We start from the raw sequence: 24,245 nt of genomic DNA on the forward strand, positions 1-24,245 counted from the left end.
GGAAAAAAATGACTTATTATAAGTGAATGGGTTATATCACAATGTGGCCTAATGCACACAGCCAGCAAGCTGTGCACAAGTCACCCTGAAGAATTGGTCAGACAAAGACAGACAAAAAGAGGCACCTAGGGCCTGTGGATTGTCACAGAAATCAATTTATTATGAGCTTGCGCAGGTGTGTCAGGAAGGAAACATGGACCAAATCAAAACTAAGCCACAAAGGAGGTCAAATGGGAAAATATAGAAATTTTCTCCGATGCTACCCCTCCCCCCCCAAATGAATGGAAATTAATTGGAACTCTTGAAGACTTCAATGACACTCATATAGAATCATTTCCCTGTGAGCTGCAACCATCATCTGAGAATCAGAATAACTCTTTGATCTTGCTTCCTCTCCTGAAACAATTTTATTTGATAGTCTCATATCTTACCTAAGAATAGTGACGAGGCCTTTTAAAGACTTAGAGGAATTAATATTATACACATGCTTGATTACCTTTATCTCTACAGAAAATAAATTACTACTGAATAGAAACAAAATAAACAAAACAGTATATTTGAGAAACATCTTTTATGACATGGTTCCTCTGCATAAGTAAACTAATTTCATATGGGTGGATAAACCCAATTCATATTTTCAAGTAAATAAAGGTGAGGCATCATGAAAGGTTTTTCAGGCTCTTAGAGGCTATTAAATCAGCTCAACACACAAAATTAAAATATGTAATGAATTGTTTTATTTGTGTACAAAATGTCATAATTTGTCAATACTGTGCAGCAAAATATATGATCACTCACATCCCAAAATAATCAGACAATATTTTACTTCTTCTTTCTCTCTCTTTCTTTTTGCCCTTTAAAAACGGCAATACTGTTTTGGCAGTTCAGCAGCTAAAAATAAAGTGCTATAATTACGTAGTCTTGGAATGCCTCCACTTTACAAATGTGATGCACAATCTTGTATACAACCACACTGTGGTCCCTCCCCCCCACACACAACCAAAAGCTTCAGACTTTTCACATTCTCAAGAATACACACACATAAAGTGCTACTGTTTAAACATCTCCCCCCAAAAAACAATTTCACAACATGTATCTGGTTCATACCAGGCACTGTAATTCACAAAAGTCAAAGATTGTCACTTTGTGCAAAACGACACAGAAGGAGAAGTCACTTAGACATCACTGGGGGATCTTGAACGAAAGGACACTTTTGATTGAAAGCAGCCACAAAACAGAACCCACATAGACCTCTGAATTTCTTGGTTTCTGTAGGCATAAATGATAGGATTGATCATGGAATTGTAGGTAGCAGGTAGAAGTGTGGCATAAGTGTACACAGCAGGGTAGCGGGAATCTCCAACTACGCAGTAGATAGCAAAAGGTAACCAACTGGCTCCAAAAGTCCCAAGGATTATGGCAAGTGTTGAGACTCCCTTTTTGGTTGCAACATAGTGAGATGCAGTCAGAAAATGTTGCTGGAGTGCTATCTGGTGTGCATGCCTGCAAACTATTTTGCAGATTTTAATGTACAGGTGCAGCATGAGAATAAAGATGACAAAGAAGGAGGCAGACAGCAAAGTCACATTACTTTTGGTCAAGGGTCTCACAATACTGCACGATGAATAATCTTCTAGGCAATTCCAGCCCAAGACAGGTAGAAGTCCTAAGCAGAGGGAAACCCCCCATGTGATGATCAGCATCATATGAATACAGAGAGCAGTCTTCTCAGAGTAGTAAGTCAGTGCATTGTACAGGGAAAGGTAGCGATCAACTGTGATGGCTAATAAGCTACTCACAGAGGCAGTAAAAGAGGCAACTAGGAAGCCAACTGTAATAAGGCTGATGGTTTCTGACTGGATCACATACTGGAAAACAAAATTGAGGATCAGGCCAACTCCAGCCAGTAGATCTGCTGTGGCCAAGCTCCCAATCAGCACAAACATTGGGGTTCTTAGGTTGGGAGTGTAGAATATAATGGCCACAACGATCGCATTTTCACAGGCAATGATGGTCCCAGAAATGCAGAGCATAATATCCCAAGGGTTGATGGTAAAGATGGGGAGCTTGGAGGAGAGCTCCAGAGAAGAATTCTGGTTGCTGGCTTGGATCCAGGGCACAGGGCTCCTGGTTTCATTCAAGGCAATGCTTTCATTCATCTCTGCCACTGCTAGATATGCCACCTGCAAGGAGAAGAAGGAGGAAGAAAGGAAGGAAGAAAAGGGGTGTTAAAATAATGCCTTTGCTAAAACAAAAAAACAGGAGAGAAGGAAACACAGAATAATAGCTAAGTTAAAAGGACAAAATAATAGAAGGGAGAAATCTAACACGAAAGTGAAGGAAACACGTCTAGTCTAAGGCACAAGGAAGTGGGGATCAGCATCCACAGGCGGGAAAGAAGCAACACAAACCCATAGAGCCTGGTCAATAGCTGGTGCGTTCAGAGAGCCGCGTTTGCAAAAGCCGACGGGCGCTCTCCGTGGTGCTGAAACCAAAGTTTTCCCTCCCTCTTTGGGAGCGGATCCCAAGGCAGGAGAGCCTCGTTCGCGAAAGCAGGCGACTGGCTCAACCGCATCTTGCCATCGCAGCCTATTAAGATCCCGCTGGTTTGGCTTTAGCTACGCGCTGCGCTCTCTCTTTGTCCTGCGATTCTCCCGCCACACACACAAACACCGCCCCCCCCCGCGCGCAGCACCCGCTCTTACTCTGCTTCAAGGCTGAGAGATGCTTCTCATGGATGCTGCTTCTGCCGCTGCTCGCCGCCGTCTGCCCCGTCGCGTGGCTGGAGCCGCGTCCCTTCTTTGCCTTTGGCGGGCAGGAGCCGAGGAGGCGGGAGCAGGCGGCTGCCACCCTGCGCGTCTCCGTCCCGAGTGTGAGCCAGAAAGAGCGGGAGCGCTCTCAGGCGGCTCCGAGTCTGACGTAGAAATGACAGAGGCGAGGGCAGGGCCATCAGCCGCCCAAGCGCGCACATGGAGCGCTGGCCCCGGACGAGCCCCCGCCCGCCGAGGGAGGGGGGAAAGCGCGCGCAATTAAACTCGAGGGATGAAAGAGCAACGCGGCTGCGGGGAGGAGGAAGGCACCGCCGAGCAGAGACGCTGAGCGTCTGGGGAGGGCGGAGAAGCGTCCCCGAAAGCAGTGGAAGACGGGGGGCGGGCGGGCGAGCAGATACTCCAGTCGGGAGCTGGAAGGAAGGGGTAGAGCAGCGCCGAAGGGCACGTGGACTGGGCAGGAGAGGGGAAGAGGAAGGCGGGAAACGTTGGTGTGGGGGGAGGGCAGGGGGCCGGCAGGGCTGAGGGGGAAGACGGGAGAAAAGGGGCTTGTGGGTGGCGAAGACAAGAGGCGCTCAGCTGCAAGCGCCCTCCCGCCCTGCTGCCTCAACCCCGAAAGAGGCCGTCCGCTCTTGTTCCTAACCAGGCAACGCGGTGGTTGAGATTCCCCCGCAAGGCGAGGCGCTTCCCACGCCAGTGCGGTCGTGGGGGAGCTGCCGCTCACCTTGGCCCCCTGGAGTGTGAGACACGTGTTTGCAAACACGTGATGTTGCATCCACACTTTTACATGGAAGGGGCTGCACTCCCTCTGAAGGAACAAGTTAGTAAGCCTAGGAGTGCAGCTGGATTTGCTCTGTCGCAGCTGGCCCAAGAAGCCTCCTCAGCTAGGGGTGCTTAACCCCCACTTCCGGCTGCTCACTGGTTGCTCTTGGTTTTTTGGACCCTGATAACCTGTCCTCAATAATCCATGCTCTAGACTAGTGACTTTCCATTTGGAAGACTGCAATGTGCTTAACATGGGGCTACCCTTAGAAGTCAGTATGGAAGCTAACACAAAAATATATCATGGAATTGTGTGTAACACTCAGTCTGAGCCTCAGTTTCCCCATCAACATAGTGGAAACAATAGTGACTTTTCTCAGACTGCTATGGGAGGGATGACAAAAGAGTTCACCAAGTGCTTTGCAAAGTGAATGCGCTATATTAAATTCTAAGAAGAAATAGTAGTAGTAGCAGTTAGCAATTATTATAGGACTCAGTGGGATATATTAAGCAAGTGCTACCATGCAGCCCAATGCTGTGCAGAGAGAAAGGCTTTGCCAATTTCTGTGGGACCTACCCTCAAATAACTGCATAAAGTCTCAATCTGAATAACTTAGGCTGTGTAACAATATGACATCTGAAGCATGTTGTTTCCTTCAAGGAATTCTGATCACTGTTGTTTTAAAGGGTTGTTGGGAATTGTAACTCTGTGAGGAGTAAACTACAGTGCCAGTGGCACAGCTGGCCACTTGGGATGCAAGCCCCATGCTGCCATTTCGGGCAACGTGGAGCCTGCAGGTGCCCGAGCCACCGTGTCACTCTCAGGAGAGAAGCGAGGCTTGGGCACGGTAAGTGCGCCCTGCCCCCACGGTGTGGTGCCCTGCGCTCCCCCCCCCCCCAGCTATTCCTCTGTGCAGTGCCCAGAATTTTTTGAGGGAAAAAATGTGCTTCAGATGTGCTTTAAAGGTTTAGTATGTGTGCAGCCTTAGTAACTAAAGATAAGAATGCTCTAATGCAACCTTCTTAAAAAATGCATTGAGAACAAAGAAGACTGAGAAGATAAGGTATTAGAAAACAGGTTGAGAAAGTTGCCTTATATCAGAGCTGGAAGGAGAAGATGTAACACAGTGAAGGTTCTTTTCCCACCACCACTGCCCACCTATTTCACCGAACAAAAACAAAACTATAGTCTTTGTCAAGACAAAGAGGATAATTAGCACCTGCTAATGATATACACTAAAGGAAGTTTCCTTATACTGTACCAAATCAGATCACTGGTCAATCTAGCTTGCTCTTGTCTGCACTGACTGACAGCAACTCTCCACTGTTTCAGGCAGGGTTCTCTCGCAGTCCTACCTGGAGATGTCGAAAATTAAACCTGCACTTTTCTGCATGCAAAGCATTTGCTACAGCACTAACCCATGATCCTTCCCATACCATCGGAATAATATTTGAAGCTTTGGACCATGTGGGGAAAATCCATACTGCAGCTCACTCCCAGGCTGGCATTGCCTTTTAGGAAACTGGACTAATGCTAATTGAAGGAGAAGCCTATGTATGGTCCTAGAGCTTCTCATATTGCCCTGTTGAGGTAGGAAGGAATGGCACTTCAGCGACTGCCAGGCCAGCAGTACAAAGTGAGAACCCAGCCTAAGGAGAGAAAAAAGACACCTGCAAAGCGGTAAGGAAAGCCACTTTCCCTATTTCTTCTTTAGGTTTTTTTTTAAATACATGTAGGTGGAACATTTTGCTGCTGTCAGTCTGAGTTTGATTCATAAGTATCTCAGTGTTCCCTGAATTTAATTTTTTTACCACAGTCTGAGTCCTGTAAACACCAGTTTAGAAGATATACTAGCAGTTCGGCAACAGAACACATGATACTTCTCTAGATGAATACATGTTAATCACAATGTAGGAAGTAGTTTGGGACGCGGGTGGCACTGTGGCCTAGGACTTGCCGATCAGAAGGTCGGCGGTTCGAATCCCCGCAACGGGGTGAGCCCCCGTTGCTCGGTCCCTGCTCCTGCCAACCTAGCAGTTCGAAAGCACATCAAGTGCAAGCCTTGCAAGTTGCTGCAAAAGAAGGCTGGTGAACAACATCACGAGTGTTTTGAGAAACAAATTGAAACTCTCAAATTTATTACTTTTACTATTGCCAGGCGCTGTGGGTTAAACCACAGAGCCTAGGACTTGCTGATCAGAAGGTTGGTGGTTCCAATCCCTGTGATGGGGTGAGCTCCAGTTGTTCGGTCCCTGCTCCTGCCAACCTAGCAGTTGGAAAGCACATCAAGTGCAAGTAGATAAATAGGTACCTCCGGCAGGAAGGTAAATGGCATTTCCGTGTGCTGCTCTGGTTCGCCAGAAGTCATGCTAGCCACAAGACCCGGAAGCTGTACGCCGCCTCCCTCGGCCAATAAAGCAAGATGAGCGCCACAACCCCAGAGTCGGTCATGACTGGACCTAATGGTCAGGGGTCCTTTACCTTTAGGAAGTAGTTATTTAAGCAAAATAATTTTTTTCATACTATTTTAATAATCTGTACACACTCATCAGACAACACAAGAATCAAATTTATGTTGCAGTGGGTGTTGATTGCTACAACAGGTTTCTTAAACAGGCCATAATGGCCAGTCATGGCTAGTACTATTGATAGTATCTCATTCACCCAGGGTGAGACTCACAGAAAAACCAATTTCCCTGTAGCCTGTGAAGTGGGATAGAACTGTAGGTTTTTGCAGAAGACTAAAAAGAAGGAGCCTTTATGGGGGCTCTAATGCTCTTTTCTCTGAGGGAAACTTGCACTCTTTATAGTTTCACACAGGTATTGCTGTATGCTTGATTAATCCCACACACACACACTGTACATTTGTAAAGCTATAGAACATCATAAGACACACACAAGTGCTTTCTCCTCACAAAGAAACTGACCCCATAGAAGGCCTTTGGGATTCCCTATTACTGAGAAGAGTGAGGAACTATACAGTAAAACATCTATTAAATCTTTGGAAACCCTTGATACAAGAGTCATAGGCTGCAGTCCTATACACACTTACCTAGCAGTAAACCCCATGGAACTCAATGGGACTTAGTCCTGGTGTACAGAATTGTACTGTTAGGGAATGCTTTCATTACCCGTTTCATTGTAAAAGAAAAGGGGCAATAAATCCTTCAGGTTTGCAAATATATATTTATTGGGCTCAGTGTATTTCAAATATCTTCTTCAGATGCATGATCAGTTTGAGACAGTTTTTTTGGGGAAATATGCACAGAGGCTGAAGTCTCAAGCTCATCCTAAGCATGCTCCTGAAAAAAAAAAATATTCAAAGCACACTGCACCGGGGGGGGGGGGGGCTTCCTCTCTTCCTGTCTTCAAGTTTGGTGTCCTCCTGATATTCTTTATTTGAAAACACAGTTTCTTCAACATCATTCACTATGCTGTACTCAGATAGTATGACGTTCAAAACTAACTGGAATAATGCAGCTGCTGCTACTACATGTGATCAAGATTAAAAACCACACGTAGCTACGAAATCAATGCCTTAAAGACACATTCCAGCTTTGATTATCTCCCGTTTGGAAGAGGATAATTAGATAACAGCAATTAAAGTGAAAATCTTTGCACTTCTTGATGATTCCCCATGAGAAACTTATGAAACAACCTTCATTCTTCAAAGGCAGAAGAGATTCCCAACTCCAGCTGTCATTAGTAATATTACATTATTAACACCTACACAACGTTTGGTATGAATCTAATGGTTGTGATTGAAATAACTGACGGATGTTATAGGTTATATGGCATAAAGAATTGGTCCACAATCAACTGACATTTTTATCTTTTATCCCACTTTATATCTTATTCAGCTAACTATTCCTGCTAGTAGAAGCTGGAACAAGGACTTCCACTAAGACATCAAGGCTTTCCACACCTCTCCTCTCCTCTCCCCATGCACCCCCTGAAATTGGCTTGGGAGTGTGTATGCATGTTGAGGGTCATTCTGTCCTGCAAGCTGAAAAGCTTGCACAGATGGAATGACTGCCACAGCACAACATTGAATTCCTACCTCCGTTTTGGAATGAATACCCAATACAAACTATTCATGCCGCTTATCAAGGTGTGTGTACAAGAGAACTCCAGAGGATATATTCCTGAAAAATAATTAGGGTCTCCTGCAAATACCATCTTATCAGGAGGTAAGAAATGCACAATGTAGGAATTGGGCCTGTAGTGCTGCGGCACCTACCATTCGGAATTCCCTGCTATTGTATATTAGACTGCTGCTATCTTTTGTCTTTTTGGCACCTACTAAATACCTTCCCCCCCCCCCCAACAAGTCTTTTAAATATGTTTTTACTGTTTTATCAATTTTTTTGCTGCCCTGGCCTCCTTTGGAAGGAAGGGTGGGATAGAAATTTAATAGGTAGGTAGGTAGTAGGTAGGTAGGTAGATGATAGATGATGATAGATAGATGATAGATAGATAGATGATAGATAGATAGATAGATGATAGATATTTCATGCTGACGTTTCCGTAGCTGAGTGCAACGTTTGAAATCCGGGCAAAATTATATGTTATGACATGAGGATGCCTCCAAAAATTGCACCCTTGTGCTGGATTATCCCTTTCCCCTATATTAACAAGTAGCAAGACATTTACCTGGGTTGTGGTGTCAACTTTTGCATTTCTCCATTCTTTTCAGCTGCAGTCAGTGTTGTGCTGTGGGTGGTAGCACATTCAATACTGTGATGTCACATGAGTAAGTGTTGCTTTCCATTAGGAAAGAAACCAACTGGAGGTTTCTGTTTCCATTGACAGCCTTGTATGACCTGTAACATGTAGTTCCTTCCTGAGTCGCCTCCATTTAAAACTGTTACTCCTTGTTCTTTCCTCTGTTAACAGAAAACAAATTAGCGTCATCTTTATAATAGCATCTTACAGGTGTTAGAATGTACCTCCTTGTCCATATAAAAGACACAGCTCTTTTTCAGGCTTTCAAAACACTTCTTGTATTAAAGACTTCTCAGTCTGCCACACTTCCCTGAATCTTTTCCAGATTTTCTATGGCTTTTCTTTAAAAGGTGCAGTAACCCAAGAAAGCTAAGAGTAGATCAGTCAGGACTCCAGCATTTGCATCCTGAAGTTTGAATATCATGTCCTAATGTATCGTGAAATGGTTTTTGGGGTGGGGGTGGGGGTCACCACCTCTCTTCCTTTCATCTCTGTTCCATTTACTTCTTAAATATACACAGGATTTAATTTGCCTAGTCAAATATATATTCAGCTGAACAAATCTGAAAGACTTGTGGTGCTATCTTAGATATCTCTACTCAGAATAAGCCCCACTGAGTTCAACAGGATCTCCTGCAAGGTAAGTGTCTGTAGATTTGCAGCCTATATTGAGAGTACCATATGCCCCAGAGGTGCACTTAGCCTATTCTAGAACTTGGGACTATTGCTGTTGCAGCATCTACTGTCTGTAATCAATTACAAGCCAAAATCAAATATGATGATGCTTAGTTGCCTACTAAAGAAGCTTTTGTTTAGGAAGGCTTTCCCTAAGTGTAACCCAGTCATTTATAGAAGATCAGTTTTATCTTTGATGAAGTGCTTTTGTTTGTATGGATGGTTTTATTGTTTTAGACTTTATCAGTTTGATTGTATTGTTCTTAGACCTTGTGTTTCTTTTTTCTTTATTTTCTTGTGTTTCTGAGTTTTATTCTGTGTTTACTCTGTACACTGCTTCAGAGGCTTAATGCCATGAAGTGGTCTATGGATTTTTAAAATAAATTATAAATAATAATTTTTTTAATCTCTGTCATATTTTCTATCATAAGAAGTACTAGGAATTCTTTGAGCTTTGATTAATGACCTACTTCCATAATGCTAACAGGCCTAGAAGCCAGTCTAACAATACTCCTGATAAATTATCAAATAGAGTTTATCATTGTAGTTAAAAGGGTTTACACTTGTACTCTTTGCAATTTTCAGAGCACAGTTAACAAACATTACAGCAGTGACAGAGAAAATAGTGCTTTCAGGGATGAAGTAATATTTTTTCCAGACCTCTTTATATATTTATATATTCATATACTGCCTTTCATTCTAAAAAATGAGACCTTGAAAATGGCTAACACCCCCATTGAAACAACTAATTAAGAAGAAAGTATAGAAGCAATATATAATTGCATAATAATTATGCCGTCATATCACTTTTTTGAAGCCTATTTTCTGCCACTGTTTCTTTTGACAACAATGTTCTTTTTTTGTATTTAAATGACTGCATCCTGTTCTTTCTGCTTTAATTACATGAGCTATCCCAGTCAATGAGCTAGAGCTGGCTACATTGCAGTGTCACTGAGGTCAAGCAAAGTCCATGGAAGATGAGGAGAATGCTTCTTCCATCTGTCAAATAGATTGTCCTAACCAATTAGGGATTATGAGAGGTTGTCACAATTAGGGATTAATTGATGATGTCAGAATGGAATGATGTCACAATGTAGCCAATCAGATTTAATGTGCTGATGCGATTGAAGACAAAGCAAATTCAGGAAGCATCACTCTCATTTTCAATGCAAACCCTGAGGAATTACCAGGGTCCAAGTGTCACTCATCTAATTCTCATTGTAGTTAAAAAATTCTCCCCCAAAGCCTTCCCCCCTTCAAATATCTGTGCTCCGTGTAGAGATATGGCAGCAGGGTAAGAGTGGCACATCACCCTGAGGGTGGAGGGTTATAATCCTGTTTCCTACTAATTATATCAAACTCCTTCACAAGTATAATGCATAAAGGGGACTAGATTCTGCAGATTTTCCATTATGCTTGGCTTCATAAACTTTTATGTTTCTGTAGGCTATATACACACAGTAAAATTGATTTAATAAAGCTTTTAAAAATAAAATAAAACAAAAGTGTGTGCCGAGATTCCAAAATAATTACATTTCTGCGTGCCTAAAGCTCTTGAAGAATTAACTGAGAACTGTAGTGAAACCTTTTCATAATTTAACTTTCCCATAGAAGCTTAGAATAAATTCTCAAGGGGAGGACATTTCATACCTGGGATGTCACTCACCTGAGAAGGCCCTCTCATCAGTAGCCACTCCCTGCACCTTCCATACATCTGCACCTGATGGGTATTGCACTATAACATTTGCCATGGCTGCAGTGGAGTGTTTATTAAAGTAAACAGGTAAAGTGTGAAAGGCACATAAATGACATATGGATTTGCAGCCAATCAACACTCTAGTGCACCCCTCTCTGTGTTAGGAATGCACATCATCCCTTCACACTTAGCTGTGTAACAGCAGTGTGTCTGTAGCAAACATAGCCACTATATAAAGCATGAAGCAGCTTTTTGAGGTTGCCTTTTATGAAGCCAATGTGAGCAATAAGACGGGTGCTTTCCCTCAATATTGTATTCTCATTTTTGGGCAGATCCTGTGTGTATGTGTGTGTATTTCTGCATAGAGTTACATCCACACAGTTGGTACATTTTGCTGGTGCACTTCAGGGTATTTTGAACTCTGATGTTTTATTTAGATACCATGGTCAAACTGTGTCTAAGGTTGAGCATCACCAAAAACACACCAAATGTCTTTCATCTCTATAATGCAAAGGCACCTTAGGAATGATGTTTACACTTTAATGCAAGTAAACTGAAACATGGACCTTACATTTTATGTCTCAGAACGAGAGCCATTTCATTAAATGAGTTGTTGGGAGTGAATTCTAGAAACAATTTGTCCAGCAAAGGTAAGCTTATTGTCCTCATGCTCTTCAGCAGCGAAATGTACCGTTCCTTTACAAGGCCACACAAAGACAAGGCCACTGAACTGCGAACTGAATCAAGCAGGGTGTCCATGACAACACATTCAGCAGATACGCTAAAGCACAGGCCAGGGTTCACATCACATGCGTACCAGCACGTTGTAATTAAATTTGATTGTGCACAGAAGACTGCGGAGAACTACACGCAAGTTTCCAAATATTATGTCTGAGTTCAGAATTTTTCCCTTGCTCCAGATCTTGAGGTTGGTAGAGACTGCCAGTCTTAACTCCGCAACACAAATCATTAGCATGAACTTGCTACAAGACAAAACAGAGCAGAAGCTTTTTGCTTCACTGTCAAGAGCTACATGATTGCAGCTGTTGGGGCTGACCTGGAATGCAATTCTGGTCAGATTTATTAGTAATCCTGTCTTCTTGCCCACATCCATTCCTTTCTTAAAGCTCAGTAGTGAGTTTGACTCACTCGCTGCTGCTGAGTCATCTTGCAGCTACCTTCTTTCTAGTAGCCACTGCAGAAAGCATGAAGATTCTTTTATGCTTCTGCTCTCCCACGGTGGTAATATTGCAAGAAGGGCAATGTAGGCTAAGTAGGGTGGGGGTGTGGATAGTTTATGAGTAATCCTGCCTAAAAGTGGAAGGGTGAGGGCTTCATTCCTTTTTAAATTATATCGTAAATGAGTACAAAACAGCCATTTAAACAGCAACCAAAATCAAAAGCAACTTGAGATTACAAGTAGGTAAACAGTAAAGGACCCCTGGATGATTAAGCCCAGTCAAAGGCAACTATGGGGTGCGGTGCTCATCTCGTTTTCAGGCCGAGGGAGCTGGCGTTTGTCTAAAGACAGCTTTTTGGGTCAACATGACTAAACCGCTTCTGGCACAACAGGACACTATGACAAATGTTGGAGCACACAGAAACACATTTTACCTTCCCGCTGCAGCGGTACCTATTTATCTACTTGCACGTGAATGCTTTGGAACTGCTAGGTTGGCAGAAGCTGGAACAGGGAACGGGAGTTCATCCCACCGTGCAAATTTGAACCGCTGATTGGCAAGCCCAAGAGGCTCAGTGGTTCAGACTATGGTAGCCAGATCCATTCCACATCTACAATTGCCTTTCCATCCCCACCTCACCCCTATTCATGGATGGAAAGTAGGAGACACAGTAAATGAATGATGGGCCACAACACCATTAATTTACATGCTTGCTCAGAAACATTATTAACTATTCACAACCATCCTCTTCTAATTTGTTACCAAGGTGACAACAGAAAACTATAACTGCTTGCTGCTGCTCACCTAGTACAGGTGTTCCCATTCCAGTCTGGCTTCAGGCTTGGCCATGGCACTGAAACTGCCTTGGTTGCCCTTGTTGATGACATTTTATCAGGAGAGAGATGAGTGTGCAACCCTGCTCGTTCTCTTTGATCTCTGCTTATACTGTTCAGGCTACATTATTAGATTCACACACATGGGATCAGGAGGGGTGACTGGCTGAAACTTCCTATTAGGTGCCTGGGAGTTTGGCTATCAGTCTTCCGACTCCCAAATAAATAAGCAGCAAGTCAGTAGAACTCCCATAAGGTCCTTGAACTAGGTGTCGACTAAGTGGATGGTGGCAAGAAGAGAACAATGCCTGCAGTAGACCAATTGCTATTGGGCTTTGTTTGGTTTGCACTGGAGAGGGGCCTCACCATTTGTGACAGGGAATTGCAAATTTTTAGAACTTGTGCTGTTTGACGGTAATAGGGATGGGGCTGCAGCAGAGGTTTGCTCTAGTTGTCACTGCCTTTTCCAAAGCCAGGAGTCATTGCTTCTCTTGGAACTTGACGGTGCATGAGATCAAAGGAAGTCTTCTACCTTCCCCATTCTACATTTTATAACAGCAGCCATTCCGCCCCCCCCCCCTCAGTCACAGCCTCCACCAGACTAGGTGAATGCACAGGCATTATCCATGATAGCTAATGAAACCTCCAAGTTTTTATACGGTATACCTCTAAATACCAGTAGCTGTGGAGGAAGTGGGAGTTTTGTTGCTTTCTAGTTTTGCAGTGGCATTTGGCTGACAGAAATTGGATGCTGACCCAGATGGGCCATTGGTGTGATCCAGCATAGCTCTTATGTTCCTTTTTATAGCCCTTCGCCAGCCCTTACTCCTGTAGGTCAGCTTATCACCACCTGGCAGATTCTCATAATACTTTTGTAGGTCAGTTAGCCACAGACCTGGAAAGCAGCCAGCAGTGATACTTCTGGAAGAGAAACAAGGCAAACAAGAGATGTGCACATCCAAGATGCTTGAAGAAGAAGCATTAATATTCAGATTGCTGCATAGCAATGGTGAGAACTCTCCAGTATGGCCAATGGTCAAGCGTGGTGAGAGTTATAGTCCAGCAACATCTTGAGGGTCAATGTTTTCCATCCCTCCTTTACAGAACCTCGGTTCTGTGCATCGTGTATTAATTGCCTAACATGGGGCAGTCCTTAGGTAATTTACAATATATAATTGTTAAAAACATTATGGAGGCAGCAAAGGGGAAAATTCAAATTTGTGTGACAGAGAGGTACTGAGACAAGAGTTATGTACAACTGAGCAGCTGGCTTATTCATTAAAAGCAATTTTGACATTCTGGCTGTGCCCTTGCTAATTTAATTTGTTTAGACAACTAAGTGAAAAATAATTAGGTTTGGCAGTGTCAGAAAAGTTCTCACATAGTGCTTAATAGGCTGATCTTACACTTTTTTTGGGGTGTCATTATAATAAGTAGGGGAGAAGGATGCTGTAACTCAGGAGCAGTTAACCCATGTCCTTCCAGCTATTGTTAGACTCTGTTGCCCGTCATCATCAGCTAGCATGACCAAAAACCAGGGATGATGTTACCAGGAGGAACAGAGGTTAGTTACCCTTACTTTAAAAGGTCAAATGAAGGAAAAACAGGCATAACTCATCAGCAGGACAATTACAGCATACAAATCTCCATCCTAAAAACTCACTGCCAAGAATACTAAAGGTAAAGGTAAAGTGACCCCTGACCATTAGGTCCAGTCGTGACTGACTCTGGGGTTGTGGCGCTCATCTCGCTTTATTGGCCGAGGGAGCCGCCGTACAGCTTCCGGGTCATACTAGACAATGACAAATGCTATGATTTGCATCCCCATTTGCTGTATATTTATAGACTATCTATTATTATTATTATTATTATTATTATTATTATTATTACTATTTTAGGTGCATATCTAAGTGTACACCTAGAGTGTAGTGTGTAAAAACGACAAAATAAAGCCAGTCATTGACTGCAGTTTCCTGTCACTGACAAACTTTAGTTGACTGCCATGTCATGCGTGGAATGGCTCAGAATCATTCATTCTAAATAAGCCTTTCCCAACCTCATGCCCTCTAGACATTTTGGGCTACAACTCTCATCAGCCTTGACCATTGTCCATGCTGCTGGGGCTGCTGGGAGTCAAAACAAGAAACATCTGGAGGACACCATAGTAAAAGCATTGGTGAATCAGGCCAAAGGCCGATCTAGGTCAGGATCCTATTCTCACAGTGGCTAGCCAACATGTGGGAAGCCTATGGAAGCTAAAATGCCTCTGGGAAGCCTGAAACAGGACCTGAGTGCAACAGCAGTGTTCCCACTTCTGGATTCCAGGCAGCTGGTAGAGGCATTCTGCATTTAACAATAGAGGCAGAACATAGGCATCGTGGCTGGTACTCATTTATAGCTTTATCCTCCATGAATTTGTCTAATATTCTTTTAAATTAATCCAAGTCAACTCTTTCTTTGTTAAAGTTGCAAGCAAACAAACTTCATCTCTTGTCACTGCCATTTGCTTCATTTACTCAGGTTCCCTTCATGAGAAAGTTCAGTCATCTCTCCCAGGTCTTCATAATTCATTTAGCTTCTCTGCAATCTCCTTTTCCTTTCCTCTCTTGTCATCCAAAGGTCCAACCAGTTCTTTAACTAGTATCCTGCTACTTATATATATTTGAAGAATTTGTTGTTGTTGGGTCTTGGTGTTTTCAGCAATGTGCTGCTCAGATTCTCTACCCCCACCTTTAATTATCTGCCTGCATTGGTTTTGTTCCTTTTTGTTCTCTCCATTTGGAGAGCTGCTCTAAATAGCGCGCATTCCGTTTTGTCTGCTTTCCGTTTTGAAGAGTGAATATACTTGAATGGAAAATGAAGTAGAAAAATATTATGGCTTAGGTCCCAAAGAAGCTTGTGCATGCATGGGATGATGGCACCAGGTTTCCTACTCCTCATGCCACTCCAGAGATCTCTTGACCTTCCACATGCACAGAGGACTGATTGGATCCCAACCTATACCCCATAGGGAAGAAACATGCCCTGAGCCTATTGAAATGGTATTCTGAGCACAATTGCTCTAGCAATGCCTTTGATTTCTCAAGCTGTGCCACCTTCCAACAATCATTCTTTGTGCTTTCCAAAGGGTTATAGGACACAACAGCTTCAGAAGTGAATACCTAGTGGCTCTTGACAAGTATGGTACTGTGCAGACCTTTAAAATAAGAATTAGAGATTGAATCACCAGTGGAAATTTCAGGGAGATCTGTCAAATTGTGGCTAAGCCATCAGCCTCATAGTGAAAAACCCCCAGGGAGACAAAGAAAGGGAAACACATAAAGAAATGACTAATATATAAGCCTTTCCAGAATATAGCGCCAATTTACAGAAACCAGAGCAAATGTGTTTTACTCAGTAATTAATTAATTATTATAGTGTGGTTGTAGTCAATACAGCAGGCAAACGGAGCTCTTTTCATTTCTTGCTAGTGATTCATAAACTCCTGAAAAGGTGGCTTCCTTGGCCCGGTTAGTCTTTGACCTTCTTGAATTGAGATGGCCAGGTATATCAGGCAGCCCAAGAGGGTTGGGTAGGCCCAGCAACATCTTGGTGAAGCAAATGCTGGGACCCACTGGGGCTGATGCCATCATCCCTTTAAAAAAAAGCTTGTATTTGACACTTATACCAGTCAAAGAGGTACAAATCTCAAGAGTTCTCTAGAGAGAGGGATTGATGGTAAAAACACTCTGAGAACTGTAACTCTGTGATTATGATGCTTGATTGTAACACAATTTCTGAAGGGTTTACAAGAAATTAAAAATATCAGTAAAAACAGTTAAAAACAAGTAGTCAAAACTTTGAAAAGAAACTTCAAATAAGCAGCAAACTGAAAATAAATTAAAACACATCAACAGCTACATTTTTGGATAGATTTGCCTACACAAAATTTGTTTTAAGCAGGCAACGAAAAGAGTACAGTGAAGGCAGCTGCCTGATGTCAATAGATTGGAGTCTTCCAACAACCAGAATCAAGGATATGGGATGCTGGAGATCAGAGGTGTACAGAAGGTACATCCGCAAGAACCCTCATTAATTATGCCTTGTCACTTCTCTTATTTCAGGTTACCCCGTGACTAACATTTGGATGGTGGGACACAGTATTGCCCACTGGGCCCAGGTGCATCCCATCAATATCAGCGTGGGTAGCTGCCTGGGGCTGCCTGAAAATGTCATAATTTCTTGGGTCACAAGACCCAGCATGAGGTGTGAGGAGTTTTTGCCAACCATGATGGCCAGAGCTGCCCTGCATGGGCCTCCCGATGCTTTGATTACCGGTATTCAACTTGGAATGAATGATTTGGTCCTAAGAAAGGGCATTGTCCTGACCTGGAACATCAAAGAGGACTTTGATAATTTGGTCGCCTTACACCTGGAATTGACGATAATATGGTCCCAACTCTTGGAGAGGCGTGGTTGGCGTGGTTGCCCTACCAGGCAGCAATCAACAGGGCCTAGAAAATTGCAGATTGTGCCATGGCACAGAAGGTGCAACTATTGTGCGGCTAGATGATATGGCACCCTGCCATTACATTAGACCAGGAGGCCATGTCGAACAGTGATGGTGTTCACCTTTCCAATGATATTTGGCTGGCCAATATCGTCAAAGGCATTAGGGGTTGGTTGCAGGTGTGAGGGTGTTGGCGGCGAGCCTTTCGGCTCAGGTGGTGGTTAGGCATTGGATAAGCCCCTCATGGGAGGGGTGGTTGTTGCCCCTGGCCTGCCCCTCCACGTAAAGGGTATTCTGTTAAAGGGATCCGGGGGCGTGGTTCCTGTCCAAAGCCTGGGTGTGGGCTAGGGCCATGCCACGACCCCATCGGTGACCCTCAATTGATGTGCATCATAGGGTTCCCCCTGTCGGTGGTTGACCCTTACAGGACTCGTGCAGATGGGCAGGAGTCAGGATATAGTCTTGCTTCACCCAATTGCCTAAGCCAAACCACTCACATCTGTAACCAATAAAGTTGTGGCCTAATTTATCCCATTAACCCAACATATTTGTGTCTGTGTGTTTATTTCTGAGGGAACTGTGGGGCCTGGGGCCTCACCACGCAATAAAAAAGACTACTGTGGTCAAGCTCTCTTGGTTCAGGAATGGTTGTTGCTCTTGTACCAAGCATAGTTGGTAAAAGGTGCTTCTAGCCACTGAGGCTCCTGGACAAGAAGCTGGATCCAGAAGCATCCTCAGACAGCACACCTGCTCTTTCATGGGGATTGCAACCTGTCCAGGGCAGGCAATTGATTGATTTGTCAGACAAAGGGACCACTCACCCAAAGTGCTTTCTCTTTGCCAAGATTCAAACTCAGCTTATTCATCTCACTACCGTGTCTAAGCAGCCGTCTTGGGCGCTACATAGCATCTCCTGATCCAGATATTATGGAGAAATAGAGCTGAGTGTCATCAGCATCCTTGCCCAAAAACTTCTCATGACTGCTTCTTACAGCAGTTTCATATAGGTATTACATAGCTCAAATCTGGGTGAGTGCTCAGCAAGTTCCACCACCTCTTTTTCTAGAAAAAAAGCCCTGAGTCTTACAATTATTAATGATCCCATATGTTATATTACCACCCTTCAGAGGAGTTCACATAGGTTTCTCTCACTTCACCCAACACCATGCATACAACAAGATAGGTAATACTGAAAGAAAGAGATAATAATAGCAATTTAAACCTATGTGTCTCTAACCAAGATCCAACACAACCATGGCTCTTACACTACATTATTTTTGCGCTAGCTACTAGCAAGCCAGCTTCATTTCTCTTGTTTTATGCCAATATCTCACACGCTGAATTGCTAAATAATAGTTCTTTTAAATATACACCGTTCTGAAGGGCCACTTGTTATTTTCATAAATCCTCATGAGTTTCTACAAATATTCAACACCTACGCATCATTCAAGCCCTTCAGTAGGAATGGTGAATTAAAAGCCGCAAACATACTGAAAACAAAGGTTGTGTGCTGATCCAGCAAATCCATTCAACGGGTCAGAGTCATAGTGACAACAGTCTGAGTCTCTGCTCTGCAAACGCCATTTGATTGCTAATGTCAACAAAAGCATTTGGTTATGATGAGAAAGACAGATGCAATCACTTTCTTGCATGAAGCCAATGTGTCTAAAAATAGGAACAGGAATGGAAGAGAAGATAAAAGCAGATTGGGTTCTTCCTGATCAGCATGGCTGTAAAATGAGGGACTTTACCCAAGGCTGTGTATTCCAAGAAAACCACCATTTCAACAGATTTATGAAATCATTAATTGTAATAACATCATTACATTATTAAATTAATTAACTTGACTAAAAGACTAGGAACAGGAGCATAGAGCTTCTTAGCTGAGACTTTGCATCCTTTGTTCTAAAAGCACTTGGTTTTTTAATGCAATTTTTAAACAAAAATATGTTTGGATTTCTGTTGTCCATTAATGTACTGTTTCATCTACTGAAAGATGAGGAGCCTGTAATCATCCAGATGTTGTTGGACTGTTAATGCGTGCTTCAGAATGGAGGTCACACACATGGCCCTCTCTCCTCCTCCATAAGATCACCAAGCCCAGGAGCTGAAAATTACCTAGCTGCGCCATTGGTTGGAATGCAAGAAAGGGAGGGATTCTTAGCTGTTTGAGACCAGTGGCAACACTTTTCAGAAAATTCCACAGGCATCTGTTTGGCCACTGTGGGTACAGCATGCTGGACAACATGGGCCTTTGGTCTGACTCAGGAGGGTTATTCTTATGTTTTAAGAAGAACCTGGAGTACTCCTGTTTCATATTCTGGTTAGTCAGCTGCGTCCTCTTTCAGAATATTCCATTCTCTCTCTCTGTCTTGGCTTTCCATCCCCCACCAACAGTCATTCTGCATTCTGTAGCCACCACTGAGCATGCTAAGTCCTCATAAGGATGTTTAGGCTTTCTCTTCACTTCCCTCACTAAAGAATTATTTACTTCTGAAAACATTTGGATCCCCCCATGCCTGCTGCTACCTTTACCATTTGTATGGATGGTACTGTTTTGGCTACATAAGGATCCAAACTCACTTTGGAAATACAGTAGAACCTTGGTTCTCAAGCTTAATCCATTCCAGGAATCTGTTCGACTCCCAAAACAGTTCGAAAACCAAGGTGCGGCTTCCGATTGGCTGCAGGAGCTTCCTGCGCTCAATTGGAAGCTGCAGAAGCCGCGTCAGATGTTTGGCTTCTGAAAAATGTTCACAAACTGGAACACTTACTTCCGGGTTTGTGGCGTTTGGGAGCAGATTTGTTTGGGAGCCAAGCCGTTCAAGTATCAAGGTACCACATAGAGGGAAAGACAGGAAGCTGGCTTACAGGCAGGAAAGAAAGGGAATGACAGGATGCAGGCATGGGCATAGCCAAGGAGGTGCAGGGAGAGGCAGCTGCCCCCCTAAATCAATAAAAATACATAGCAAACTGAAGTTCTGCCCCCCCCTTAACAAAAGGCCTGCTCCCCCCACAAAAATCCTGGCTACGCCCATGGATGTAGGTGGATGGACATTTGTGCATTTACTGCCTGTTCTGACTAGCAGGGACTGTCCAAGGACCTGGGCAGAAGTCTCTACCCATTTCTTCTAACTGGAGAGATCCCAGTCTGCAGTCCCCGGAAGATTTGAAAAGAATCGCACCCCTGAAAGAATTTGGGGGCTGTAATGTTTGATTCTCGCAATTATTTGAATCAGCAACAGTTGGCATTTTAAGCTTTCACAGTTCACCGCTCAGAGAACATGTGTTATTCCACAGCTTATGCATGCTGTAAATAAATAAACAAGCTTGTAAACATATGGGTTTGCTGAGCAAGTCCTCCAGTATCAGAGAAAAGGAGGAAGAAATCAGAAATGGATTAATCACATCTTTCCTCTATGTACCCTAGTAAAATCCTCACTGTATTATGCCTCCTTTCACCTCCTCTAAAAAGTGTAAAATCAATAAAATAGTAGACTGTGCAAATCACACTTGTTTATGTAAAGTGCCTGACATTCATTTAGACAACGGAAAGGGTTTTTTGTGGTTGCAGAACCTGAAAAGGTGGTAGCAGGGGGGAAAGCTAGCATGAATGGATGTGACCTATATCTTAACATGTGGCAAATCGGGGCAGCGTGGCCTATCAAGCATCCCATGGGGTAGCTGAGAGTCAAGCAGGATCCAATCTACCCTCCATATATGGAAACAAACCACCCTAGTGATCATGGAAATTGATCACTGGCCAATTGGCTGGCATTGAACCACAACTCCCCATGAAATGAGCAGGGGGTCTGTATGGAACACACCGAAAACAACCGCAGAGACAATTGTCACCTAGCATAAAATAAATTTTGCTCTGTGAATTGCTGCTGGTCAGGTGTTTTTTGATGAATCATCGCTACCGAGATGTGTTCAAAGGGCACATTCCTCAAATCGAGCTAGTCTTGTCACCCAGTAAACCAATCATTGGTCGCCTAGGAAACAAGCTAAAGGTGCAAGTTTGCATGCTCTGTAGGAGCTTCTAAGATTAGAGATTGAATACTGGTTAGTTTACAAGCCAGAGAAAGCAATATCCCTCAAATTCTCATTTAAAGCAGCTCACTGCACAAACCGTAGGTTCTATTTCCCCCGTGATGAAGAGATCAAAAGAGAGGAGACTTATGTTAGCAATGTACTAAATAAAGCATGCATCTTTGATAGTTGGAGCATTTGGCCTAGGAAATTACCAAAGGTATGTTTCCATGGCAACTAGGACAATTAATTTTATTATACTCATATTGAATGTGGTGTGTTTTCAATCATTCACATAGGACAAAAGCACACAGACATTTTAGCAATGACATTGTAAATTTGCTTCCAACCTCACTGGCCACTCAAATATATTCACGTTGAAGTGTATCCACTGCAGTGGTGGAGAGTGTGTGGCCAGTGAGGTTGGAAAGCCAGTTTTTGAAGCTTTTGTGTAAACACACAACAGAGTTGAAATTTAAAGTCCTTCTTAGCATTTCCAGCCATTTCTTTGACACACACATGCACATACACACTCATTTTCCTCATCACCTTTTTAAAGTCAGCAATTGCTTTGTCTGACAAGCCGTGGCTGGTGCAGTCGAGGTGCTCTTGTGTGGATGGGGTGTTGTTGGCAAGAGAGAAGGGGGTGGAGGGAGAAGGGAGGGGCTGTTTATGGATTCTGCACTCTGAATTGTTCAGACTATCTTTGTGATGCTTGATTATCTGCCTCTCCACAGCACTCTCTGCTCCCTTTAACCTCCATGAACCGTGCCTGGCAGTAGCTCACAGGTTTGTTTCTCCTGGTGTTGGCACTTTAAATAATTAAAGTGAGTGAGAGGAGACAGATAGACAGATCCCACCCCCTCTCTGACCATCACCTGACAGGTGACCTATTTTTGCATAGTGCTGTGCAGGTAGCCCATGGCTTGCAAAGTGTCTTTCTTAGTGCTATGGAAGATAGTTAGGGCTTCTGTGCACAGTGCTGTTTAAGGCCCAACAATCACTGAATTGTCACAGGATCACTGACTGTAACTATTGAACACGCCTTGCTCATGGCACCATGCTGGGGTTCCAAATATGGGTTGTTTGTTCACTGTGATGCTCTGCCCTTATGATCAGGCAGCATCAGATTTAATGAATGAATGAATTGCAATGAATGAATACAAGGAGCAGGAAGGAGATAGTATATAGTTAACTTACATTACTTTTCAACTACATTAAGTAAAAAGGCAGTGGTTCCTTCCACCTGTAAAATGGTCCATCATTCACAATTTTCCACCTGCTTAGTTCAATCACTTATTGGAGACGTTTGCTGCCCTCCTGTTCCATTAGCATCACTTGAGGTAGGTAGGTACAACTGGTACCAAGACACTCTACAGTTGCCAGAAATAGAGCATTGAGTGGCAGGTGTTATACCTGCAAGTGTTCTTAGCCTTGTGACTGTTTGTTCTGTGAAGAGGCAAACAACAAACCAACCAGTAATGATTTGTAGTAAAGCTCTTCTCAGGAATGTGCCAAAATAAGGGGCTGTATCCAAGGAATAGCCTCTTGCAGGTGTTACTATTTCTCATAAGAAAAAGGAGTCACAAAGAAGAGCCTAGCTTCAATATTTTGGTTTGATCCATGAGATTACTCAACACCCCCTTTGAATCCAACTGTTTCTAAAGGTCTGGAATGAATTTTCTTGAGGCTGTTAATTTTACAGACAGAAAGTTGATGTTTAGAGAAGACAATGCTTTCTGATGTGGAAGATCAAACCTTACCTGATAAATTTGGCATTTACTATTAGGATGTGGGACAAAAAAGTTGCCTACCAATTCTGGCTACCAACCTGAAGGCATGACAGGAGTAACAGGAGGAAGGAAATGTTTTTGATGCTCCCCACAGAAACAGCATAAAGAGCAGGAAGAAGAAAAGAGGTGATGCCAAGGACCTTCTGGGTTCAGAAGGCATTCTGGAACTCAGTTTGGTTTTCAGAAAGAAGACTTGCTCTGTCTGAAGAAAGAGCCCCAATAATAGATGGTGGCTTGGTATCTTGGAGGCAAGGCCAGCTCTACTATTAGAAAAAAAATTAAGAAATGACCTTAGGTGGCAGATGCTGGACGGCAGCAGTGGCAGCTCCCTGGTTGTTCCTCCTGAGCCGATGGATATTTCTCTTCTGATCAAGGATAGAGCTGGGTATACCATACAGCCTGTCATGGGACCTCTAAACTAGCCTATTGCCTCAGATGTGGTGGAGGATGCTAACCGCTGCTGGTGTTTTGAAAAAAAAATTCAGCTGCCGCTCCATGAAATGGAGATGGGGAACCATCTTATTTACTGTATTTATTCAAATCTAATGCACACCGTTTTGGGCAAGATTACATTGCAAAAATTAAAGTGCACATTAGATTCAATGGCACATGTACATTTGCCACAAATACTTTTTTTTGTTTCGAGGTGCACATTAGATTTGATGGTACATTAGACTTGAATAATTACAGTATTGCCTCGGATAGTAAAAACTCTTGTGCTAGCCCTGCTGGAAGGATAGGAGGGGATACTTTCCATCCTGTTTTCTTCCTTTCCTATCAAATGCAATGAGACCTCAGCTAGCGAAATATCTTCTTGAAGTGACTTGCTCTGAAGCTGGCAGTGAGTAACCAGATTGGCAGAAGTATTATTTCATTAGCAGAAATTGGACTCTGGCTCAAATGAACCCTGTTATTCTCTAAGGGGTGGAGACTTAAAGGCCAGACAGTGGGCTGCTCAAAAAACCCCAGACCATTTCCCTCAGCCTTGGATTAAGCACCACAGCTCTTCTACAGCAGTAGTCCCCTGACAATGCACATAGTCAAGAAGTGGAGAAATGTAATGTCTCCCTCACGGTGAGCTTCTGTTGTTGCTCCAGGGCTTCCAGAGCCCATGAGAAAAGTACCTGTCACAATAGGCTCTAATATTGTTCTCTCTTTTCTCTCTTTGTTATCTTGTTGCTTGGATACTGCAATGATTCACTTCCATAGATATTTAAAAACCCAGAAGGATAGGGTAAAGAATGGCTTGATACCGAGTTTGAGCAGTTCAGAAGACCTGCATACCACGGC

General features: G+C 43.3%; 1 protein-coding gene across 3 annotated transcripts in view; it reads right to left on the reverse strand.

Annotated features, from left to right (window-relative positions):
* Positions 1 to 716: 716 nt before the first annotated feature.
* The window catches only part of GPR6 (G protein-coupled receptor 6), a 31,350-nt gene continuing 7,821 nt past the window's right edge, over positions 717 to 24,245 (reverse strand). Inside the window, exons 2-3 of one of the 3 annotated variants that reach the window (XM_083433779.1) lie at positions 8,185 to 8,417; positions 717 to 2,183 (exon numbers count right to left, since the gene is read on the reverse strand). In XM_083433779.1, coding sequence (XP_083289905.1) covers positions 1,176 to 2,159 — 984 coding nt within the window. In that variant the 5' untranslated portion in view covers positions 2,160 to 2,183; positions 8,185 to 8,417 and the 3' untranslated portion in view covers positions 717 to 1,175. Of the gene's footprint in view, positions 2,184 to 2,411; positions 2,632 to 2,705; positions 4,353 to 8,184; positions 8,418 to 24,245 lie in introns of those variants that run through there. The other 2 variants (XM_083433778.1, XM_083433780.1) reach the window with 2 other exon arrangements.

The sequence above is a fragment of the Podarcis tiliguerta genome (assembly GCF_965153285.1).
Source record: "Podarcis tiliguerta genome assembly, chromosome: 3".
Taxonomy (NCBI): domain Eukaryota; kingdom Metazoa; phylum Chordata; class Lepidosauria; order Squamata; family Lacertidae; genus Podarcis; species Podarcis tiliguerta.